At 40.0% G+C, this 22,440-nt stretch overlaps 2 protein-coding genes across 6 annotated transcripts; one reads left to right on the top strand and one right to left on the bottom strand.

Annotated features, from left to right (window-relative positions):
- The first annotated feature begins 405 nt into the window (after positions 1-405).
- Positions 406-1,383, top strand: LOC106646733 (Bride of doubletime). Its single transcript, XM_014362852.2, has one exon. It carries the CDS (start codon positions 482-484, stop codon positions 1,343-1,345), a length of 864 nt encoding a protein of 287 aa, XP_014218338.2. The 5' UTR covers positions 406-481; the 3' UTR covers positions 1,346-1,383.
- Positions 1,384-1,636: 253 nt separating this feature from the next.
- atl (atlastin GTPase) lies at positions 1,637-14,950 on the bottom strand. Of its 5 annotated transcripts, none has more exons than XM_014363127.2 (8): positions 14,854-14,950; positions 7,023-7,121; positions 5,558-5,832; positions 4,700-5,479; positions 4,396-4,617; positions 4,114-4,328; positions 3,970-4,036; positions 1,637-2,948 (listed from the first exon to the last, which is right to left on the bottom strand). In XM_014363127.2, exons 2-8 carry the CDS (start codon positions 7,105-7,107, stop codon positions 2,802-2,804), a joined length of 1,791 nt encoding a protein of 596 aa, XP_014218613.2. In that variant the 5' UTR covers positions 7,108-7,121; positions 14,854-14,950; the 3' UTR covers positions 1,637-2,801. The 5 variants fall into 5 exon arrangements, with proteins under 5 accessions (XP_014218613.2, XP_014218614.2, XP_014218612.2 ...); XM_014363128.2 differs by lacking the exon at positions 14,854-14,950 and adding an exon at positions 14,431-14,542; XM_014363126.2 differs by lacking the exon at positions 14,854-14,950 and adding an exon at positions 13,283-13,499.
- Between the last annotated feature and the right edge of the window lie 7,490 nt (positions 14,951-22,440).

Raw genomic sequence — 22,440 nt, 5'->3', positions numbered from 1 at the left:
TTTAGAGAGAGAGAGAGAGAACAAGCTTACAACTATCAACAACAACCATTGGCTTTTGTTAACGCACATTGTTCATTTTGCCTCAGAGCTTTTAAAAACTATTGAAAACAAAAAGAAAATAGACTTTTATAATGCGTGTATATTTGTTTAATCTGTGCTATGAATGAGTCTAATGTCAATATTTCCATCAGGATAAACGGCTGTGAATACTTTGTGTATAAGCATGTGTATTGACAAGTACGTACAAAATTTTGGAGCACGAGAGTCTTTCAAGACTATAATTTTAGATTTAAAGCAGTATCAATCTTCCTACTTGTATCCTCTTCATGTCTTTTTTATTTTTACAGGTACAAAAATACTTTTTTAAGAATATTTATTTACTCTAGGACGAATGTATTCAACATTTTGTACAGAGATAATTTGATTTGACAACAAATAGTCTTTGATTATTTACTGTGTTGATTGGTCCTGTTAATTTTTCATGATGTCTGATTACCAGTCGATGGATAAGTTGGTAGAAAAAAAAGTTATTCTTGCAGGTGAATTTTCCAACAAGCCAACTGAGTTGTCCACTTGCCACATACATGTTCAAAATCCTCAGTGTTCAAACATGACTGTACAGCAAATTAAAGCTGAATTGCGTAGTGAAATTGTTGATGAGGATGCACATAAAAGTATCACGATTGGAAATGCATGTTCAATCATTGACAGGCTAATTGAGAGGGCCATTCAAAGAATGTCTCTCAAAGAACAAAGTTTGGTCACATTAATGGTTCCATTAAGTAGTGAAAAAAAAGAGACTATTGTGATCTCTGTACAGATAACTCTGGAAAAGGCAGAAATCTACAAACCAATCTGGGAGTGGAGCCCACAAGAGAAACATGACACTGCCTTCAAGTGCAAAGAAAAGGGAGTGGAACTCTTTAAAGCCAATTTGCACGTCGATGCATTTTACATGTTCAGTCAGGCATGTAAGATCCTTATAACATTAGAACCTATTGAAGAAGAGGGGCTGATAATGAAAAATATCACGGAACTCAAATACATTTTGTACAACAACATGGCAGAGTGTCAGTTGATCAGGAAAAACTATGAACATGTACTTACGCTGTGTAATAAAGTATTGAATAAGGACACAAACAATGTAAAAGCCATTTACAGGAGAGGGGTAGCTTATGCAGGGCTGAAAAACTTTGAGCAAGCATCTAATGATCTGAAAATGGTAATCACTCTTGAGCCTAAGAATAAACTTGCGCTTGAAAAGTATAACATTTATAGTGAAAAATGGCGTGTTTCTGTACAGGGATATGAGAGCATAGTGCGTAAGATGTTTAAAGTAACATGATTCTTTACAATTTTGTACATTTATAATAAATTTAGCATTAAGGAAACGAATAAAATTATAAAAAATTGTTGTACAAAAATACACGTTTTATTTCCACCTACAATCGCTTACACCAGAAAACTATTTTCTATTGATTTGTCTTTTTTTTTTGTCCAAAATTTGTATTCACAAAGTGCAAACAACTTAATAAGTGCAGTATGTGTATACTAGATCGCTTAATCAAGTTTTTACAACACTCCTTTTGAATTATCATTAAAAAATTTACGTAGTAGTTCATAATAAAACAAAATATTAATGTATTTATGATTTTTATTAGAAATGAATGAATATACTATATTAAATAAAAAAAAATATAACAATTTACTTTCCATAATAAATAATAAAAATACATAATAACAAAGACAGAAATCAATGAACAACTGGAACCATCACCTATATTACAATGCAATAAAATCTTTCAATTTCATTTCATGAACCTTTTGTTTTATCAAAATTATCTTTAGAATCATAAATATAATTAACTATTGATGAATATTATACGAAAAAATATGTCTAACTTACATAGAACACTCCGCAAAAATGTTTTTCATGGCAAGATTTCGAATGGAACTACCTAAGCTACAACTACTGCTGCTACTACTACTGCTACTATGGCATGATGGGTTAACAAAACTTAATGAGAAATCCCTGGTATTTTATGTTGTTAAAACACATGCTACTTAATGAAGGGGCTGTGACATTTACATAAATCAGTTTTATTTTTAATACAACGCTTAGGTAAGGAAGTTTTGTGGCACATTAAGAGACTCGTAAGTTACTGTTAAAATTATTGTGTATAAAATAAATGATAAGTAATTCATTTTTTTTTTTTTTTTTTTTAACAAAGCCTACGAAATGTTAACCAAATGTAACTATAGCTGAAAACTCTGCAAGGATCATCTCGGAAAAAATTAACTATATTTAATATTTCTGCAACATGTCTGACTGCTCTTTATACAAATCACGTAAATTTATTTAATGTTTTAAAACATCACTTTTCTTTCAAATGTATGGTAAAAATTAAAAAATCATATTGCTTGGACAATATCACTTATTAATACAAATTTTTTTGTTTCTTTTACTATAACAATACAATTAGCGACGTTAATAATAATAATAATAATAAATTTTTGTAACAATCTAACTCTTACTCTTAATCAGGATGTACTGTACACACCTTTGCAGTTGAAATTACTGAACTGAGCAAAGAATGGTATCAAACATTATTTTTTGTAAATTTTTTTCCATTTACTTTTTCATTTTTTTTAAAGTTAATTTTCCTTCAAACCAACAATTAAGCGGAAATCTGTTCGTTTTATAACCGCATGTGGTACTGAACGGAACACTTTATTTTGTGTCTTCTTGACAGAACATTTTTCCTATCTCTTATTTGCAACACCACAAAGAGAGCATTGCATTACGATAATTTAGGCTTGCCATTGGCAGTGGCAGTGTTGTTGCTCATCGTTGCCATTGTTGAATTGGTAGCCATCTGAGCAACTTGCACCACTGCTATCCCTGCAACAGACCGCTCCACGAATTGCTGGTAAACCGGTTTCATAAACTAAACATAAAATGTAGAAAAAGGATTTTTCATGTCTATTAAATCACTTAAAGGGACGTGCGGTTTAAAAAAAATAATCAACATCGATATTTACTTGATGCTTTTTTTTTCATATTTTCTTAGCAGAAATGGACAATGTTTATGTTACGTTATAAATAATGCGTGTGAATCTCCAAGGAAAATCTGTGCGCATGCCCATGGCTGTGGTGTTAAATCTAATTTTAGAATACAAAGTGTTTAGCGTCACTCAATACTGTAAGCTTGATTCTTGAGCAGAAATGGACATTTTTGTGATTACTTAAATATGATTTAAAACTTGTAATCAGCAATGCATGTCCACGCCTGCTAAAAATCTTTTCTAAAGTGAGATATGAATTTTTCATCAAGCAAGTCAAAAAGCATTTGGTTAACCACGCAACAACCGTCATACCTTTATTGAACACTGATATCCTCATATCACTCGAAATTGTTAGGATCAAAATAAAAAAGATGTTTACACGAAAAAACATGATAATGATTTCAATGAGGGGATGACTTTAATGGACAAAATAAAACAAAAACCAATGTTAAAAAATAAAAAATGTGATAAATTTATTTGTTTTAATAAAAGAGCGTTGTATCAGATGAGACGATGTTTGCGCAGATGATTGAAAAATAATGCTATGAATGGCACAGCACAGAAGGTCAAAAATAAAGAAAGGATAAGGTATCGTAATTTATGAACGAGACGAGTACTTTTCCAGGCCTGTGGGAATAAAAAATTCTACATGTTAGTTAGGCCTTTCGATCGTGGGTTAATTAATCTTAAAATGTTAGTAGTTTTAAAAGTTCTTTATCAAAACAACAAACTTATGTTACAGCAGTCACAATAAATAAATTTATATGTCGCAAATATTTAAAGACAAGTCGATCATCGCTATGCATGTATAAATAGTTAACAGAGCATTCACAAAAACACGTTCTGAAAAATTCTATCGATATAAACTGTTAGTTTTTCGAGTATCGTTTGAATAATACTTACGTTCTCCCATATCATTGATGCTAGATCATCAATAAACGAACCCGTCTCACGCAACTCTCCAGAATATCTACAATACAAAAAAGATAATTTCCCACTTTATAATGCAAATTTCTCTTTGATTATTTCAAAAAATCTTTTACGTACCTAATGTACGCCCACAAGACAAGTGTCAACAGGGCAACTCCCATAATAACATTACAGATGTATGATAGAGTGCTCAAACCGACTAGGCCGAAAACACCAGAAGCTATATATGTTACAACGGCTATGACGAAAAACACTGCGGGAGTTTTGCCAGCCTTGAAAATATTTTTGCTTTCATTGTGCGCCTTGAACTGATGGAAAGCTTCTTCGATATCCTGCAAAATACAACAATCACACAATTGAAATGATCAACCACAAACGATTGATTTGCCGCGTATTAACCTTTTTCAATTTTTCCATGTACATTTGACTAAATTCCTCGCCGCCCATTTTTCTTTTGTTTTCAAACTGATACAACGCTCTGTCGACGCACCGCGAGTGTTCAGACTCCAAATGGGCGGTCGCCAAGAATGGCTTGGTTCCTCCGCAAACGCAGTCCATCATTTGCAGATACAAATCTTTGGCTTCTGCTACGGCCGACAAATTGTTTGCTTCGGCCGTGGCCTATTAAGGAAGGAAAAAAAAAAATTAAGTTAAAAATTCAACACCTTTCGAAAATCGAGAAAAACGCAAGAGCTATACTTGCCACAAGCATGCTCTTAGGCTCGGGCAGCTCGTCGCCCTTGTATATTTTGATGTAGCTCTTGAAATACTCGAGCAGCTCTTTGGCTTTGACGACCTGTCCATTGATTTTTTTGGTCACAAGATTCTCAGGCGCAAGCAGTAGAGGTACGAGTAACCTGAGCTGCTGCTTGAACTCGCTCTCGATTTCGGAAAGCCTGCCATCGAATTTCGGATTAGTGGCGATCTTGAGGCCCGGATGGGGCATGAGGAAGCACGATATATCCGAGAAGCAGGACTTGATGTGCTTGCGCAAGCTCTGGAGCTCCGGGTGTTGTCTGTCCGAGATCTCGAGACGCCGGCTGAGGATCTTCATGCCACCCTCGGCCCCGTAATCCGCCTCGTACGGGTAGCTCCAGTCGCGCACTAGAAACTGCAGCCTCTGGAAAGGCGTGCTGCCCGATTTTTCGAGAGCGAGCCTACCGTACTCGGTAAACAGCTGCAGGTGCTGCAGATCGTCCTCTTGGATGTTTTGCGAGAGATTGTAGATCTGCACGGAGGACAGCATCGTGCTGAGGGCGAAGACGGTCGCGCAGTCGCGCACCGTCGACTGGCTGTCGAAGGCACCCTGTGTGTCCATGAGGATGACCGCGACCCTCTCGCCGCTCGACAGGGTCGTGGGGAACACCTTCGACCACATGAGAATGCCGGTAGTGTCGCGCTCGGAACCCCCTCGCCACGAGAACCCGCTCAGCGGTTCGTTCTCGCCACCAAGCCAACTATCCGTGTTTTCTTTTTTGACGTACTGTCGGGGGGGGAAGAGAATAACTCGTTAGTATAATTATCGCGGATGGTGAATGAGAGAAAGGAAACGGAGACGTACTTTACTGTCCATGTAACGGAGAAAAAAGTCGAGGAGGAAGCTCTTGCCCTTGCGAAAGGCTCCGGCGACCGAGACAACGACGACGCTTCGGTCCTTGATGTCCTCCTGGAGCAAAATCTCGGTCAGGGCGTCCTCGTCGAGCTCGAACGTGTGGTCCGGATGCGTTTGGACGATCTGCACCGGATAACCCATGTCATCGTCCTCGTTCTGTTGTCTATCCTCCAACATGTCCTTCCTCGAAAGGACTTCTATCCTCGATCTTTTTGCAGTGGGATCTACGTGAATGGACAAAAGTTTATTCATCACCACTTGTTGATTTACACAAATTTGAAATATCATGCGCACGCTAGAGACTCTACCGGAATTTAAAAAAAAAAAAAAGAAAAATGTACATTTGGTGCAACTATATTGACGATATGCTCTAATCGTCATATAGTACAACCAAATGTAGCCGCAGGCATTACCAAGAGTGACGTAACGTTCCACATCGGACTGTAGACTAGCTCGATTATGCGGATAAATTCATCATAGACAAAAATACCATTAGAGCCCATACTGTTTCTTTTTTTTTTTTTTTTTTTCCCCTTACTATCTTTCATTTCCATCGATATTTAATCAATTAATCTCGTCACAAAGAGCGATTGGACCAAAGACGACGCAGTGTCAAGGTTTGTTTTGTTTGCTCGTTCGATGGATTCCCGACTCGCTGGCTAAAGAAAAATTATTGCAAATAAACCGCACGAGTACGCGCTTTTTGTGCAGGTGGTAGTGGAAAGCGTGAGACCAAAAGCTTGAAAGATCAAACAAAGAAATATCCACGACGTAGCAGCACAGGTAGAGAGCCATCGCTCTCATTTGAATTCTTGATTACGTCTGCGTCTTTTTTTTCCTTTCGTTAGTTGAAAAATTCAAGGAAGCAATCACGGAGAGACCGCGCACTCGTCTTCCACCAGTGAGAATGCATTTATAGAGAGATTCAACCTTGACCGCCACGCGATCATGGAAACTATATACATCGGACACGCGCGAACGGCGAAACAGTACATAGGGAAGGATGACCGAGTGATTTATCGGAGATACTTGTACATCAAGTGCTCGACTCCATGGCAAACAAACAAACAATAAAGTTATACCGATTGACGTGGTTTTTGTTTCCGAGAACGAGTCTTGTTTTGACGCCCACGCTATTTTAGAAGGAAAAAAAAAAAAAATAGAAAAAAAAATAGAAAGACAGTAGAAAAATTCGGTTATTCGGCAACGAAAATAAAGCAGAGGCTAAAATAGAGTCTCTAGCGCTACCACGAAGAATCGGAATAATTATGCCAGTTCTGCTTCTACGACAGATCACGTGTATATATATATATATATAAAATCGTCATCCACCGTTTTGATATGGAGTTTGAATACTTGTCTGAAATATCGTATAGCATCCAAAGGTGGTAGGGCGAGCCTTGAAGACACTTACCCACTTTATCGCTGTGGCCCATCAACGCGTCGTCCTCTCGCCTGTGATGCTGCACGGAGCTCTCATTATCGTCGTGCGACGTCATCGGGATTTTCGCAGCTGCAAATGACAAACGAAAAAATTAAAAATCCCACCGATTTTCTATAACCAACCTGCACCCAAAGGATTCCATGTAAATGATGTCAGTGTGGATATATATAGGATAGGATACTCAATGTCCCTCGCACTGCAGCTAATGACGAAGGGGGAGTTTGGCAAACGAAAGCAGAAAGTTAATGTGCAAAAATCGCCGGGGCGAATCGAGGGACCATTGAGGAAGAGACGATTGCGCTCTCGGTATCAGCCCCCGGTGGTGGTGGATCATCGGCGCCCGGCTACGGAAATTAAAAGCCTTTTTGCTCCAAGCACCGGACGAAATTAATTCCTTGGCTCGTTTCTGACTCTTTCTTTTTTCAACCCAACCCCCACGGCAGTGCTTGTCCACATACCACCCGTTCGCGTGTTCTAACATAAATATATCGAGCAGAGAAAGGTATAGCGACGCCCTGGTAAGTCTCGCCAACAACCATAACCCACATCTGCAACGAGATTATAGTCGGGCGGTTCTTTACCCTTGCCAACGAAGGGGTTTTGTTGTTGGTGGAAAAAAAAATAAAATAAAAAAGATTCAACAAAAATGAAGATGTCATTACGCCTGGAGGGCAGGTAAGCCGGGTGTTGCAGTACTCGGGGCGGCATGACTACTGTGGCGCGGGCCAAGCCACGCTCGCCATCGTTGTTTTTGTGGGCTCTCCTCGACGAGGACGTCCCTTCGGCCGTACGCTGCAGGCCCTTGTAACTCGGTCTGGCACGTAGCACCGGTTCGACCTCGTCGTTGTCGGTCGGTCGCTTGTGGAGTATCAACGTGCGCTGATCCCTGTTTTCGCTCATTTTCCCGAGTTTCTATTATACGTACGGATTTTCCCTTTCGTGTGGTACACTTGAGACCGCTGGAGTATACCGCGATGGTTATATATATATATATATCATGTACTTGTACCGCGAGAGGTTCCTCGTACACTGCTAAGCTCCGAACGGCATGACAGCGACGATCGTTTTCTGTTTTTATCTTTTTTTTGGTTCGGTGAGATCAGCGGCTCTTGTATATCATACACGATGTACCACCGATGCGAGTTAAATGACGCTATGGAAACAGTGCTCGAGTTGCTATAGGCTGAATTTTCCAGCAAAAATAAAGTTCACTTTTGTTGGTCACAGGGCAACTATAACAAGTGTGAAGACGGTATTGTTTCATCTGAGCTCAGAGTCGAAAGCGACGAATCGACGACATTCTCGGAAATCATTTTTTTTTTTTGGAAAATTTGTTTAATTATACACCACGAGCACTGATGGCGTCTCGTGAAAGAAAAAACAACGCGCTCGAAAGTCACGGTGCGCGGAGCAATTATTCCGCTAAAAGTTTTTGGGATACACGCGGTGGGGGCAAAGCTATATACGCACAAGAGGGGTGCGATGCCAAAAACTACCGAAATAATCCAAAGTTAACGCGAGAGTGAGGCCTCTGCCGAGGATGCTCGGGCTTCGCCGATCCGAAATAACAATGGAATCACCGAAGGTATTCACCAGATGCGCAGACTCTCGGCAATTAACATACGAACCGTCCGAATTTAATTACGAAGTCGACTCGGACCGGTTGGCTGGTCAATTAACTCTATACACTCTTCTTTTTTCGTCAACCATCCCAAATGGGAACACATTTTCTTTTTTTTCCCCTCCCCTCAAACATCGCGGAATTTGATAAAAGTGGGAGCCAAAAACGTTGGTACGTGAAAATCATACTTATAGAGCGAGCTTATAAATTACGGACGAAAATAGCGCGATGCAACGAATACATAATTATCACGCCCTCCACAGATGTTTAAATAATTTTGTCTACAAGTGTATATATATATAAATACGGATGCGTGCATTCTTTGACACACAACTTTTCCTCGTATCAACTATACTTTTGAAATATAAAAAAAAAATATATATATACCTGCTCACGTAATAATAAAAGAAGCGATGCGCGCAATCTCATCTCGTGAAAAACATACCGATGTGCGTGTGTGTACACAGGAGGTGAACGGAAAAACAAACAACGGTGCAACGCACACCCACCTACATGCATCTGTAGATATACCAAAAACTTTGAGCGCAATAATAATATACGATTTATCTCTCGGCTAACGGAATTACATTGTTATATATATATATATAGCGCGTTTACATAAGATCATCCAAACCAATATATCGCTCTCGTCAAGCAATTAGATGGTGTACCCAAGTATGCACTGTTGAATAACAAAACACCCCCTTTTTATTCGCATTAAAAAAAAAAAAAAAAAAACAAAAAAAAAAAAAAAATACCCGCACAAAGTGATAAACATGCGCGTCTATTGTTAAAAAACGCGTTAAAAGTGATGGGCGACGGTCGAGCGAAGAGAATAATCGCGCGTGCGAAGCTCGGGGACGCTTCTCGCGCTCGCGCGGCATCTACTAAAAGACCAGAACACCGGAGAGAGATCTCGGTACCAAACCGCCTCTGGCAGCAACAGCTTGGAAAATTATACGCGTAGATCGTCAGGTGTATATATATGTGTACCATCAACCGTACGTATATATATATATATATTTTTTTTTTTATACATACACGTGGGGTATAATATTATTAGGTATCGGTATAGCCGTTGTCGAGCCATATATAGGTATATATACACATGCGAGTAGGCACACGCAAAAACTTGGCCGTAGTCGAGCCGCGAACGCGATGACGCGATGGCTGCTATATACCTAATACTTAATAGTAACATCATCCCGTTCCGTCTCCTCCTCTCACCAGTTGCCCCGCGTGTGATTTTGTGCTCCGAAGAACTTGCTCGCGAGCGGTACTTATGCTCACACGCTTCAAATAGGAACCAGAGCTTTTTCTTCCTCTCTCTCTCTCTCTCTTCACTTTTGGAGATGTGAAAAAGTAAGGATTTTACTTATTGCTCCACGTTGTGAGTTTCGGGGAAAAACCCGCTTATCGAGAAATCGGGGCGATGGTAAAATCAAGCTCCCCCTGAGCAACCTGTTCAGCAGCAGTGGACCAGTATTTCAAGTTACGAGGTGGTGCTCCTGTCGGATGATATTTTTATTCAAGCGTAAACTACTTACTTTGCCACGGAGAAAAAGAGAGCAGGTAGGTACTTTGGTAATTTACGAAAAAAACGAGAGGTGGTGGTGGTACGTCGCGGCAGGTACAGTTAAGATCGTTAGGGGAGGCTTCGCGCCGGGACACCTTTTTTGGCCGACGTAGAGCACGGGGGGCTAAATCCCTCGATTTACGAACGATTCCTCGCGTTGGTACCTCCTCGCGCGCGACTGTTCCTTTTTTTTTTTTTCTTCCTTACCTTCACGGCGCAGGCGAGCTTGCGCTGCAATCGAGACCGCAAGATTATTTGGGCTTGGCGGTTTTTACCGACTAAATGGTCCACGGGGTTGGGGGTGAGTGTGTGTAAGTAGAAAGTATTATAGGAGGTAATTATCGAGCTGTTGGCGGTTTTCTATCAAATTTAATAGCTGCGCGTAAGAAGCTCCGTGTGGTGTGTGTGATTTTGGACTAAACACTCCAAAAAAAAAAAAAAGTCAATGTTATACTGTATCTATAATGTGTTTGATATATTAGGGCTCGAAGTCTATAAAAGCTTGAAAGCACGTAAAAGTATCGCATAGTTCAAAAAAAATTTTGACGAAGCATCGAGTACTAAGTATTAAAGCTAAAGAAAAATAAAAATTAGCATCGTTCCAAATGCAAAAAGTATACCCATATTTAGTACAGTACTTAAAAAAAAGGGGATGGGGCCTTTGGTCGCATTGATACTTTCACCCTCGTTAAATTATGGTGGAAAAATTTTTGTGTTCTCTCGTTCACACACAGCCCTCGCAGGAACGCCGGTCAACAGCAATCAGTTCAGCAATCGAGGAGGGAAGCCGCCGCTTCAAAGTCACGCAGAGGAGGCCACGAACGTGTTTCCAGTCCGACCGCAGTGATCTCTCGGTTTTATCCGCACCGCCAATATTCGCACAACCTCGCACATACGTATATAGGCAAACTCAAACGAAATTACATCAAAGAGAGAGAACGAGTCGAGTCCACGTTGTATGATATGGACGACTCTCTCTCTCCCTGCAGAGGATGGATAGATCTGTGGAGTCATGTGCAAACAACCACGGCAGCTTTTCCATTTTACACATCCTTGCCCCTGTAGGTGTCCCTCTCTCCCCCCACGTGTGTGTGCACAAGCTCGCGTATAATGAGATGAAACGAAATTGGGATGTGCCCACATCGTACCACGTGTACGCGAGTTATTTTAAATGCAATTTTTTTTTTTCCTCCGCGACACGTAATATTAGGTCGAGGATAATAGCTAGCCGCGAAAAACGTGAAAAGGAGATATAAGCGCTTACAAGCACACGTCATGAGCGAACCAAAGCGCCGATTTGGTTTTAGTTTCGCTGCAGGAGATGCACGTGAGACACGACAACGACTTGGCTTTCTCTCTGTTTTTTGTTTTTTTTTCATTCCTGTAATGTATGCGATTCGCTTGCAAAATTAAAAAAAAAACGACGACGCACCGACTTTCTTGGCAGATTGGCTTTTGTTATTCCGAAAAATAGGTCAACGCTTTTCGACTATAATTTTGCGCTTAATTTTTCTCTAGTAGTTGCCTCGCACGTTTTGAGAGATCGTTTGTACAAGCGGATGATGAAAAAAAAAAAAAAAAAAGTGAGTCGATAGCATAGTTGCTTTTTTTTTTCAAAGATAAATAGGCACGCAGGTGCACGGGCTTTTGTAGACACGTGTGATAGTCCTATATACCGTTGCCGTAGCCATAGTAGCGTCATTCGAATCACGCAATTAAATTGTCGAACACAGGTGCAATCGCGCGAGTAATGCACCCTCTCTCGATGTAATCTTTATTAGAGTGTTGCGTCGCACAGGCCCGAGAAACGTTGTATATCATTCGAAAACACACGAGCCGAGCAATTCGAGTGACGAGAAGATAATAAAAACAATAAAAACGATAAATCTTTGCAAAACTTATCTACGCACGTAATCTCGCTGTAGCGCGGAAGTGATTTTTATATTTTATTGGCAGGCAAACGTTGCAATTAGCTGACGGTATAGGATTGCTTGTCCAAACGCAACGTGTGTTTGCGCGTGAATAAGCGCGCATATACATTTATAAGGACCTTACTTAAAGAACAAAAAATTGGGTGGCGCCCAACGCGCGCTATGTATGTTGTTCCAATATTATTTTTTGAATCACAAATATGCGCTTTAGATTAGGAGACATCAAAATCGTATGTTCAAGTGACGCAAGTGCGGGGAAAAATAAAAACAACGCGCGTCAACAACTTTGCTTTCTTTCACTTTCATTTAGTCGACAGATATTATGCTAATGTATACTTGTGCCGACAACATTTTTCGCGCTCAATTGAATTTGCCTGTTGCAGCGATGACATAATATACCGACGAATTGAGTTAAAATAGGGATAATTGATGACGAGTAACTTTTTTTTTACAAGCAACGACATGCGGGCGCAGTAGCTTTGAAAAATAAGTATCGCGTGTTTCGTGAAAAAGATTAGTTAAATATCCAATTAAGTTAATAGTCGCTTTACGAAGGTTCCGAAAGATAGTTAATGTTTTATGAAATTCGAGCTGGTAATTGTGAGAACTAACTTTGAAACGCTTTTATCCTTATATCATTATACCGATTGGTAAGGAATTTTGATCACACTATATTATATACTAATACATGGAAAACACTAGACATTGAGTGATAATAGTTTTTTTTTTCTACAGTTTCAGCTACTTTTCCGTTTTGGAGACATGGTAATTGAGCTTCTTCTAATTTAAATAACCTCGTACCACGCGGGTCTATGCACTTTCACCAACGTGGAAAATTCCACTCGCTCTTTTTCCCAGAGTTACCATTCCTGATGGCGCGTCGAAAGCGTTTTAAAAAAATAAAATAAAACTGACCAAAAGCACTCGCAATACACGCGAGACTCATGAATTATTTACCTAGAAACTGACGTTTCACGGTCGTGCGAAAAAAAAAAACCAAGATTTTTTTAGCCAACAGCAGCAACAAGTCGACTTTTTTTCTTTTTTTTTTCTTTTTTTTTCACGCACCAGCATGACTCGTCCCGAAACGTTGTACACAAACCTTTTAACTATGAAATCTGAAGACTGGTAAAAACTTTTCACTCTTGCGCGAACAATGTAAGTACAAATCAGTGGTTCACAGCTGCAACAAGGGTCATCACGCAAAAACACACTGACTGATAGGTATGAGTACGTGATACGCACTAACGCACTAGAGGCTATAGCAAGCAACAACGCCGACAACAAAGGAGCACCAAGTGCTCGGCTTGAATCGATCACGACTACAATATTCTACTCCGTGCAACGTACGTGTACACAGCGATGCTAGGTATACGTCTGTACATTACCTATACCTAACAGATAATCTCTGCTGACGCTTCACATAAACATGCACAAGTTTCACGTATACTTGGTCGCGTGAATCACGCTGGTTGACTATTTTCTGCTGTTGACTACTTAATCGCAACTCACAATCTGCTCGTACACGAGTTATACAGCCAAAGCGCACGCTTATTTTCCACCCACGCTCGAGATCGTAGTATAAATATCTACGCTTACCTATATTTATTTATTCCACCGAAAACATGAAATAAAAAAAAAAAAATAAATAAAAATGTAGGATGTTGCGCGCGGTTCATCTACTTAATCGTCGCGCCAATCCCTGCAATTTCCATTCGAGATGATTAATGAAAATACAAGTATGCCGTTTAAATGTACACGCACTGTGAGAGATCGGATCAATTGACAGGCACACAGGCGACATGACGTCGAATTTTAGGAGTCGGCGATAGAGGAATGAAAACCTGTTCGACCACCCTGTCCCATATTTTTCGTGATCGAAAGGTCAGCGACTCTAACCTCAAATCCCTCACTCTCTCATAACACACAACAGATGATTTATATGCCAACAGTCGAGATGTAATATTGGAAACTTGTCTCATCATCCCGTCAACAAATCACCTTTGCTCCAAATTTCAAGTGAACGTCCTTGAGATGAAGGAAAGCGTTCAAGGTCGTAGCGAAAAAACAGCTGCTGGAGGACACAAACACAGAAGAGGAAGGAAGAATCGTACGTCATCGTCGTCTCGAGTACAATTATACGAGGCTCTGGCGAAGACTGGGAGTCCCTTTTTTTCTCTTTCGCATATTTTCAGACGACGGACAGCGACTTCCCATTTAGGAATGACAACACATCAATTCAGTCCTTACCTCGTTCACTTGTTGGATGCAACTTGTAGAACGACTACAGTCCAAGATTCAGCATAGCTGGCCGTCCAAGACCCAGGTGACACAGCGAGAGCACACAAAATGCAAAAATAAATAACACACGAGTACTTACAACGTGCGCGCACGCGAGCTGATTGCACACACTTATCAACTATTCATTACACGAATCATTACAACACACACAGAGAATATATTATATTATGCTGTTGAGGGTTTCGCGATTACGGAGCTTATTTAACGCGGAAGGTGTACGAAAATTGGAGCATGTACTTATAGGTGTAAAGGGAGATAAGGGACCGCGAGCTCCAGTATGCAGTGTGGACAAGCAGAAGGTATACTTATAGGGTACTGGTGGATGTTGGTTCCCCGGTGTATTGTGCACTTGGTGAAAAAAAAAACACTTACCAACATACAACGATCGAGCCGTCGCAGCTTCCACTTTTCACACTGTGTTTACGTGATTTACCTACGTCTCGCCTCGGCCATATTGGACGACGGAGCTGACGCCATTTCCACGACTGCGCCACCCCCTCTCCCGGTCATCTTTCCAAGCTTCCAGCAGAAAATGCTCTGCGGATATACGATAGAACGCCGGGTAAACTAGGGGCATGTTTTTCCTGTGTGTGCGCGCAGTCTCCCGGGGTTCGCGGAATACGCGAAAACACGTCGTGAGTGGTTGAGCTCCGAATAGCTCATCACTATTGTTTGTTGCTTAAATAATGAGTCTTAATATATCTTACGGCATAATTATATATAAGTTACCAATGAGGGACGAGCTTGACTTTTGCAATGTACTCGGTACTGGAGTTTTAGTGCCAAGTGTGCCGCCGTGATGGTTACCTCCAAAATTTTGTATTGTAGCTTTTTTCTCCATTTGAAAAAAAGGTATGTAAGTAGCAATTAATTATCTTGTACTGTACTTAATAAATGTAATGTTAGATTTTTCAGTTATAAATCTCAAGAAGTATAACCTAGCTTATTGATGAAAATGGGTGTACTTAGTACGAGGAAAATGATGAAAATCGAACTTATATCATGAGTCTCGGGTCACAAGAAGCACACCATAAGAGGATGTAAACAAGATGCAAGCAACAACGAAGACAACGTAAAAATCCTAGTAGTCCAGGAATCCGTTCTATAGTAACTTGTTCCAGAAGGTGAGTGTTTGCCGGTGCATACTTATAACACGTGCAGTTTCTCATTTCTGTACTTTTCACCTCACCCCCGCCGACTCTTGTTTTTGTATTGCCGTATTTACTTATTACTCTCGTTGTACTGTATGTACATATAAATTGTATACTATGCATGCACTCATAACGTTAGCGAATGTTTTGCAGGCCAGTATTTTTGGAAGCAAGTATACCTACTTCCGGTGTTGTATACTTTAGTTTTTTCATCCTTCTTTAATAAATAGAAAAATTTTATTTCTTTTTAAATTTTATTACTTATGATAACGGCATTCGGGTCTATTTGGGCATGAAATATATACAATGCAGTTTGGTAAAAATCGGTTCGTAAGATGGTAAGTGAGCATTTTTCCAGTAGACGATCAAGAAAGACGATCCAAGTTGCAGATAAAAATATGATAATCAAGAAAAAAATAAGACTCTTCGTAAACGTATGATTCACTGCGTAACATTTTTCCTCCACTTATAGTTTTTTTTTTTCCCTGTACTTATAGGTATGCGTAATATCTGTTCTGCTACGTTCTCCCCTTTTTTGAAAAGAGGTAGCTGATGTTCTCTGTCCTCTTAATGGCTATAACGGTTACCAAAAATTTTCAAGGGCTAACCAAGAATATTACTGTTCAAGTATGCACATACAAAACACAGCTTAAAACCATAAGTTTGATAGATAATAATAATAATCCGTCGTTTAATTTGTTAAGTCTGATAAATCAGGTACTAGAATAAATAACCATATACAATGAATGCTGGAGAAAATATCCAAAGAGTTGAACGGGAAATGGCCAAAAATATTATCTGGTAATTCTCGAATATTTCTATAAATTTTTTTGGTTATAATAAACCCGTGATAAAGTTAAATAAAAGAAGCACCGATAATATAATATCATGTCGTACACCTGTTTACACATATACCTCGATTGTTGTCGTAGATATGTATAGTTATATTATATGAGACAAAAATACAGAGAACAAATAAAAAGTTTTCCGAATTTCCTACTGCATACCACACTTACGGAGTTACATGCGTGACCTGTTTGTATCCGTGATTCTATACTCTTTTTTTTTTTTCTTTACTCCCAATTAACCGGCTGTTTCATGCTCTTTCCCTTCTGTACAGAAACCGTGCGTTTTTGGCAACGGTTTCCGCCACTTGGCCAAAACTTATTTACACCCATTATACACATGCTTTGTTATTTTATTTTTACTCATCCGATTTTTTCTCTCCTTTCACTTTATTTTTTAGGTGATCTAAATAGCTTAGGCGTACGTATTCTGATTAAATGTATGGTTGTTTGGTTTATTTTATGTACAAAGATACACAAAACTACGTACGCAAATAAGTAATTTTACATTCTTGCCGAAACAAGAACAGCGTGTCGAAAAAATCATACTTACCGATAAGTAGTAGCTTATTCCGTTAGGACAAAGTTACAAATTTTCAAAAGCAAAGTCAAGTTTCGGCTTGTGTTTGAACAGGAATAATACATTACCTGAACTTTGACTTTCTCAAGTTTTGCTTTACAGTTCTTCATTAGTAGACTTGTTTATTTAATACCGATGTACGACGACATATTTGCCGAATCATAGTCTATTAAAATAAACTTTTGTTTTTTTAAATTTATTCCCAAGTTATAGCATAGTATTTCGAATACTATGTAAAGTAAAATATGTCTATAAACACTATTTAGAGTATTCACTAATACGATACAATATAGTCATTTTTATTTTTACTTCCTTTTGGACTTTACGGTTCTACACAGTCAATTTAATTAATTGAACTTTGAGCACGTATCGAGTTGGTATATGACAACATCAGTTGGTAAATCGATTTTTATGTATAGTTCAGGGACAATAAACAGTTGCAAGGACGAGGCCAAAGTGTATATATGTTTGGGTAAATGGTACAGGTAAAGGTACAAAAATGGCTAAAACAAAAAAATTGGACATTTTCACAAAAAAGCAATCCCTGCAGGTATGGTAAGAAGTTAGAAGGTAATCCGAGTGATCTACGCGACACACTCGCATAGGCGAAGGGAAATACAATTGAAACAACACTGCCTCCAATTTTCCGAGGTTGCAAAGTAATGCCTTTTTTTTTTTTTTTTTTCTAAAAACATGTAAAATAGGAGAAAAAAAAAAAAAGATTTAATCTGAAAACCGACGGTAAAATTCCCATTTCCAACCTGTACACCCAATGCATCTAATCCGCTGTCGTCGGCTCCTTTTCCTCACGCGCTTCGGGCTATGCGCCACTTAGCCTCGACTATTAGGTGCGTATAAACTATTATTGCTACCAGCGCATACAATAGACATACGCGTGTGCATAATAAATATATACGTTGGTTGTAAGAGGTATAGGTAAGTATCATAGTGTCTGGAGGCCATGCGTATACCACCGTGGGGCAGTGGGCCATGCACCCGTTCTATCATCACCCTCTCTCCCGGCGTTTCCCGATGGCGCGACGTCGCCTGCCTGTATATATATATGTATATACAAGTATCCCCCGGTGACGTCAGGGGAATTGCGAAAAGCCTGCCAAATGCCGTGTCTAATGGAGAGATGCCAGCTGTGCTATCAATTTATTAATTCGGCCGACGTTATAAACGAGCCGGCCTCCGTGGGCATAGCCGCCGTCGCTTCATTCCGAATCTCGTCTCTAATCGTCTTCTCCGAGGCCTTTCCCCGCTCTCTCTCTCTCAGCTGTATGGGTATATATTATTCGCTTGGACGACGCGCAATAACCATCCGCACCACCGACGCGTCCCGTTGTTATACTTGACCGCGCACGGATGCTGCCTCTTTTTTTTTTTTTTTTTTTTTTTTTTTTCTTCCCTTTCTTTTCGCTCCGACTTCCGGAAAATTTTTTTACAAATGGTTACATCTCACCTGGTATAGAGAAAGGTTGGCCATTCTAATTGGAAGATTGTTCATTAGCTTTTTTCATTTGGTTTTGTTTTTGTTTTAAAAGTTGTAATGTTTCAATTGGCTGCAGTAAAATTTTTTCCAATTGATGCTGGAGAGACGCGGTGCTCTAATGAAAAAAAAAAAGCGGTTACAGTTAAGAGGCTCCCCCGGAGTAGTAGTTTTACGCCCCCGACAAAATATGTACTTACGCTTTAATTTTTTTTTTTTTTTTTTTTTTCTTACTCTGCTGGACATTAAAGCGCTATTATACCGTCGCGTAATTTTTCACATCTCGTTAAAGGGTTAATTGGGGTATCAAAAGTAACGGGGAAGTAGTGCCTATATTTCCCGCGCCCTCCTCCGGATACATTTCCTTGGTATTTCGGGCAGGGGCGTGTATGGCAGTAAAATTCCAACGCAAGGAAAATTAACCTTCAGCCGATCATAGTACGCGACGAATCAAAAAAATTTCAATCCACCCCTTCCTCCGCGGGGGAACAAAAAACAAATTGGCCCACTCGAAAAAATCCAAGCGGTCCGTTTTCCCCGTTTGTCAGTAAAACTCACGCGCTCCGGAATAGCGACACGATTCATTCGCCTTTGAAGCGGAAAGCTCGCGTGTTATTGAAAAAGGCCCCGCTTCTAGCGCACGAGGCACCGTCGTTTGGCAAAGTTGAAAGCGACGTCGATTTTCATGGCAGTTTGCTTTGATACGGCATTATGTAAATTTCGTAACTGCGGCGCGTAAGAGAGAGAGAGAGGGAGCAAAACGGTACATGTACCGGCGCTGCCGCTGAGTCGGCTAAATTGATCTACTTTTGCTGGTGCGAGGGGGAGGAGGTGTACGGAGCGAAACCGTCTTTTCTGCGGGAGAAAACACTTTTGAGCGCCCTCGTTTGAGACGAGTTGAGCTTCCGCGCGGGGGCTTTGCCACAGGAAACACGGGAAGGAGGAAAAGTGCGCTAATTAAAAAAAAATCAATTTTTTTTTTTTTTTTCTTCCTTTACTCAGTGGCGCTTCGATCTTTTTGCATCTACAGTACCTATAGGGTAAGTATTATTTTCCTTTCGTGCAGTTACTACCCTTATTGTTTCACGATTGAAGTAAACCACGCGTGAAATGTTTGCGCTCCGGCAAAGTTGAGGTTGGCTCGATCTTTCGCGTCAACCGAAATATTTACACCGCGTGATTTTAATTTGATTCTCTTTCACTTGACAAACGAGGCGCACTAGGGCAAGACTAGTCAGAAAATACACATCGACACGAATACATGTACATATATACATATTTATATACTTATATGAAGGTACGAAAATAAAAAGAGGAATCACGGTTGCGCCCATGCAGTCTGTTGCACTTATCACGAGTGCACGTACATATTCTATACGTGCGCGCGTGCGTTTAGTGGTGCGAAAGCAATGTCTCTCCGCGGGCGCGCATTTATTACGTGCAGCCAGCCGGCTCCCTTGCGCTCTCCTCTCTTATACTTGTGTGTATATACCTATAATCACTCGTACCCTCGTGTCTCTTTGGGCCTTTACGAAAATAGTAAGTGCTATTTCCGCGAAAACTGTGTCATCCGTGAACTTATACACGCACATGATCTCTCTTTCTATGCTGTGTTATATCTAGCGCAAGTATAAGTATTATGGCTCCTTCATTGCAAATGTTACCTATACATACGATTTCAATCCTTCCTTGTTCAAACTGTTCTCCTTCCTTTTACGTGTGGCCTGTACAGTTTTTGTGTATATAATATACCATTTCAAACATTTCGAGAGCCGATAAACCGGGGACCCAATTAACTTTCTCGTCCCCCGAGTATTATATATTCCTATACATGTCATACTTACGGTAAATACGTTGGAAGCGTCGGCTTGACTGAATTCCCTGGTGACACGTAGCGCAGTGTTTATATGTGTTCGATCGTCTACTTGTACAACTTTTTTTTTACTTTTCTATACATAAGACTTAACAAAATCGAAATCTGCGACTTTGACATTGATGTGTTATTGCTTTCAATGATTATCAAAAATTTTAATGACTCCTCGTTGGGCTTTCGAGTAAGTTTAGCGTGACATATAATAGTTTTCTGTATTAAAAGTGCTTTTTCTTTCATTTTCATATTATTCATTCCACGTGGGAGCAATGCGTTTAAAAATGCTTAAAACAACCAAGGTACCGAAATAGAAATAAAACTGGGAAATTGTGCAAAGATGAGGGTACAGGGTGGATTTTCAAAAAAACGATCAAATACTTAGCCAGGAAGTTACACTCTTCGCTTTGATGAGTGTACATATGAAGAGTGTAATTTTTTTGCTGTTTTTTTTTTTTACAGCAATATAGGTAATAAAGACCCTCGCCTAAATCAATCATGCTTTGGATAAAATATAATTTGATGAGAAAATAGGGAGAGGAATACTTTGTACACTCAGAATAGAGCTTCGTCATGTTTCACCATCTATTGTGTTCATCAACACACGCACACAACGGTCATCTTAATTCCAAGTCCCAATTTTCCTCCTATAAATCGACCGCTGCCCGTTTTGCGCATTATTTATTCACTTGTGTCCATAACTCACGTCTCGCGCGTATGTGTATATAATATACGCGTACGTGTTGCATAGATACGTATGGTCACAACTCGAGGAAAAAGAAAAACGAACGTGTGTGAGCCAGCAGAGCCAAAACAGAAGGGGCACTCATAATATAATGATACATTGCTCACCCACTACCACCCCCCCCCCATGATACTCGTGTCGCGTCTAGCTTGTACTACACGCACCCACCTTTATTATACGCGTACAATATGTACGCGGGTGATCTTGGACTTGTCTATATTTATATCAATTTATGTGCTCTTATACATGCATCGCGAGTCATATACACGTCGTCGTAGCGGACGGAGCAAGGAGCTCACGCGACATTGTGTTTGCTTCGCCGTGTATATATACAAAAGCTCGACGCATCCATCATGCCTATAATACGACTAATTTTTGTTTAACATGTGTGGATAAATATTTTTACGCGTATGACCACATTTATGTGTACAGTAACAAAAAGTGTTAAATGATAGCAACGATGACAATCACTATTTTTCGCGTATTTGTCGCTCGCGAGTAAAGCGTCGATTATATTTTTATCCAAACGTTTTACTGAAATTTTCAACGAAAACATCGCGCCTTAAATCCCAGCTTGTAAATCGTTCGATACCTGCACCCTCCAGTTCTGGAATATATCCGAGCATAAAAGTGACCGGGGGGGGGGGGGAAGAAAAAAACACGGCTATTTGTAACCAGATTAGAGATAAAATCTCGCCCCGCTTCTCTTCCTGTACGTATACGCATAACGCACACTTTTTCAGTCCCACCCCCTGCATGCATGTTCGTTGAACCAATGTGTATACGTATACGTGTACATATGTATAGCGACAACGGCGTGGCGTCGTGCATGCAAATCACTTACCCAGCCAGCGACACTCCACTGATATTTTGCCCGATGTTTTCGCTCGTGTTACACTCTCTCTCTCTCTTTCACTCCGTGTCGTGTGTGGGTGTATATTTCGTACGCCGAAAATCGTCCTAGTTTTACGAAAACATCGCGCGACTTGTGCGTGGTAGATTTTTTTTAATGCGATTGCAAATGGCTGTATGGTAGAGGTGAAATTATTAGCTCCCTCTCTCCTTCGCGCTGTTTTCAACTGTCCTTTGCGCATACATTGCAACGGTTTTTATTATTTTCATTTGATAAGTTTACATTTTAGCAAATGTACACTCCTGTTGATGCTGTCTTTGTTTTAACGCGGAGGCTTTTATATTTGTTTGTCGAGTTTCCTGGCGCTAACGCAATTGCTTTCTCTGTCGCACTGTCGCTTTGTTACGATTGTTCACTGTCAGGTGA

This window comes from Copidosoma floridanum, unplaced genomic scaffold (genome assembly GCF_036245765.1).
Source record: "Copidosoma floridanum isolate Cflo_tuat_1 unplaced genomic scaffold, Cflo_Japanese_pri ptg000013l, whole genome shotgun sequence".
In the NCBI taxonomy this organism is placed as follows: domain Eukaryota; kingdom Metazoa; phylum Arthropoda; class Insecta; order Hymenoptera; family Encyrtidae; genus Copidosoma; species Copidosoma floridanum.
The sequence above is the reverse complement of the archived record's forward strand: the minus strand, read 5'-3'. Positions and strand labels throughout refer to the sequence as shown.

Bases quoted from the DNA above. Each gene is read 5' to 3' on its own strand.
- LOC106646733 (XM_014362852.2), top strand. From the start codon at position 482: ATGATGTCTGATTACCAGTCGATGGATAAGTTGGTAGAAAAAAAAGTT.
- atl (XM_014363125.2), bottom strand. From the start codon at position 7,760: ATGCCGCCCCGAGTACTGCAACACCCGGCTTACCTGCCCTCCAGGC. The intron at 4,329-4,395 runs GTTAATACGCGG...TGTATTTTGCAG, and splicing joins ACATGGAAAAATTGAAAAAG to GATATCGAAGAAGCTTTCCA. The intron at 4,037-4,113 runs GTACGTAAAAGA...TTTGTATTGTAG, and splicing joins GTCTTGTGGGCGTACATTAG to ATATTCTGGAGAGTTGCGTG.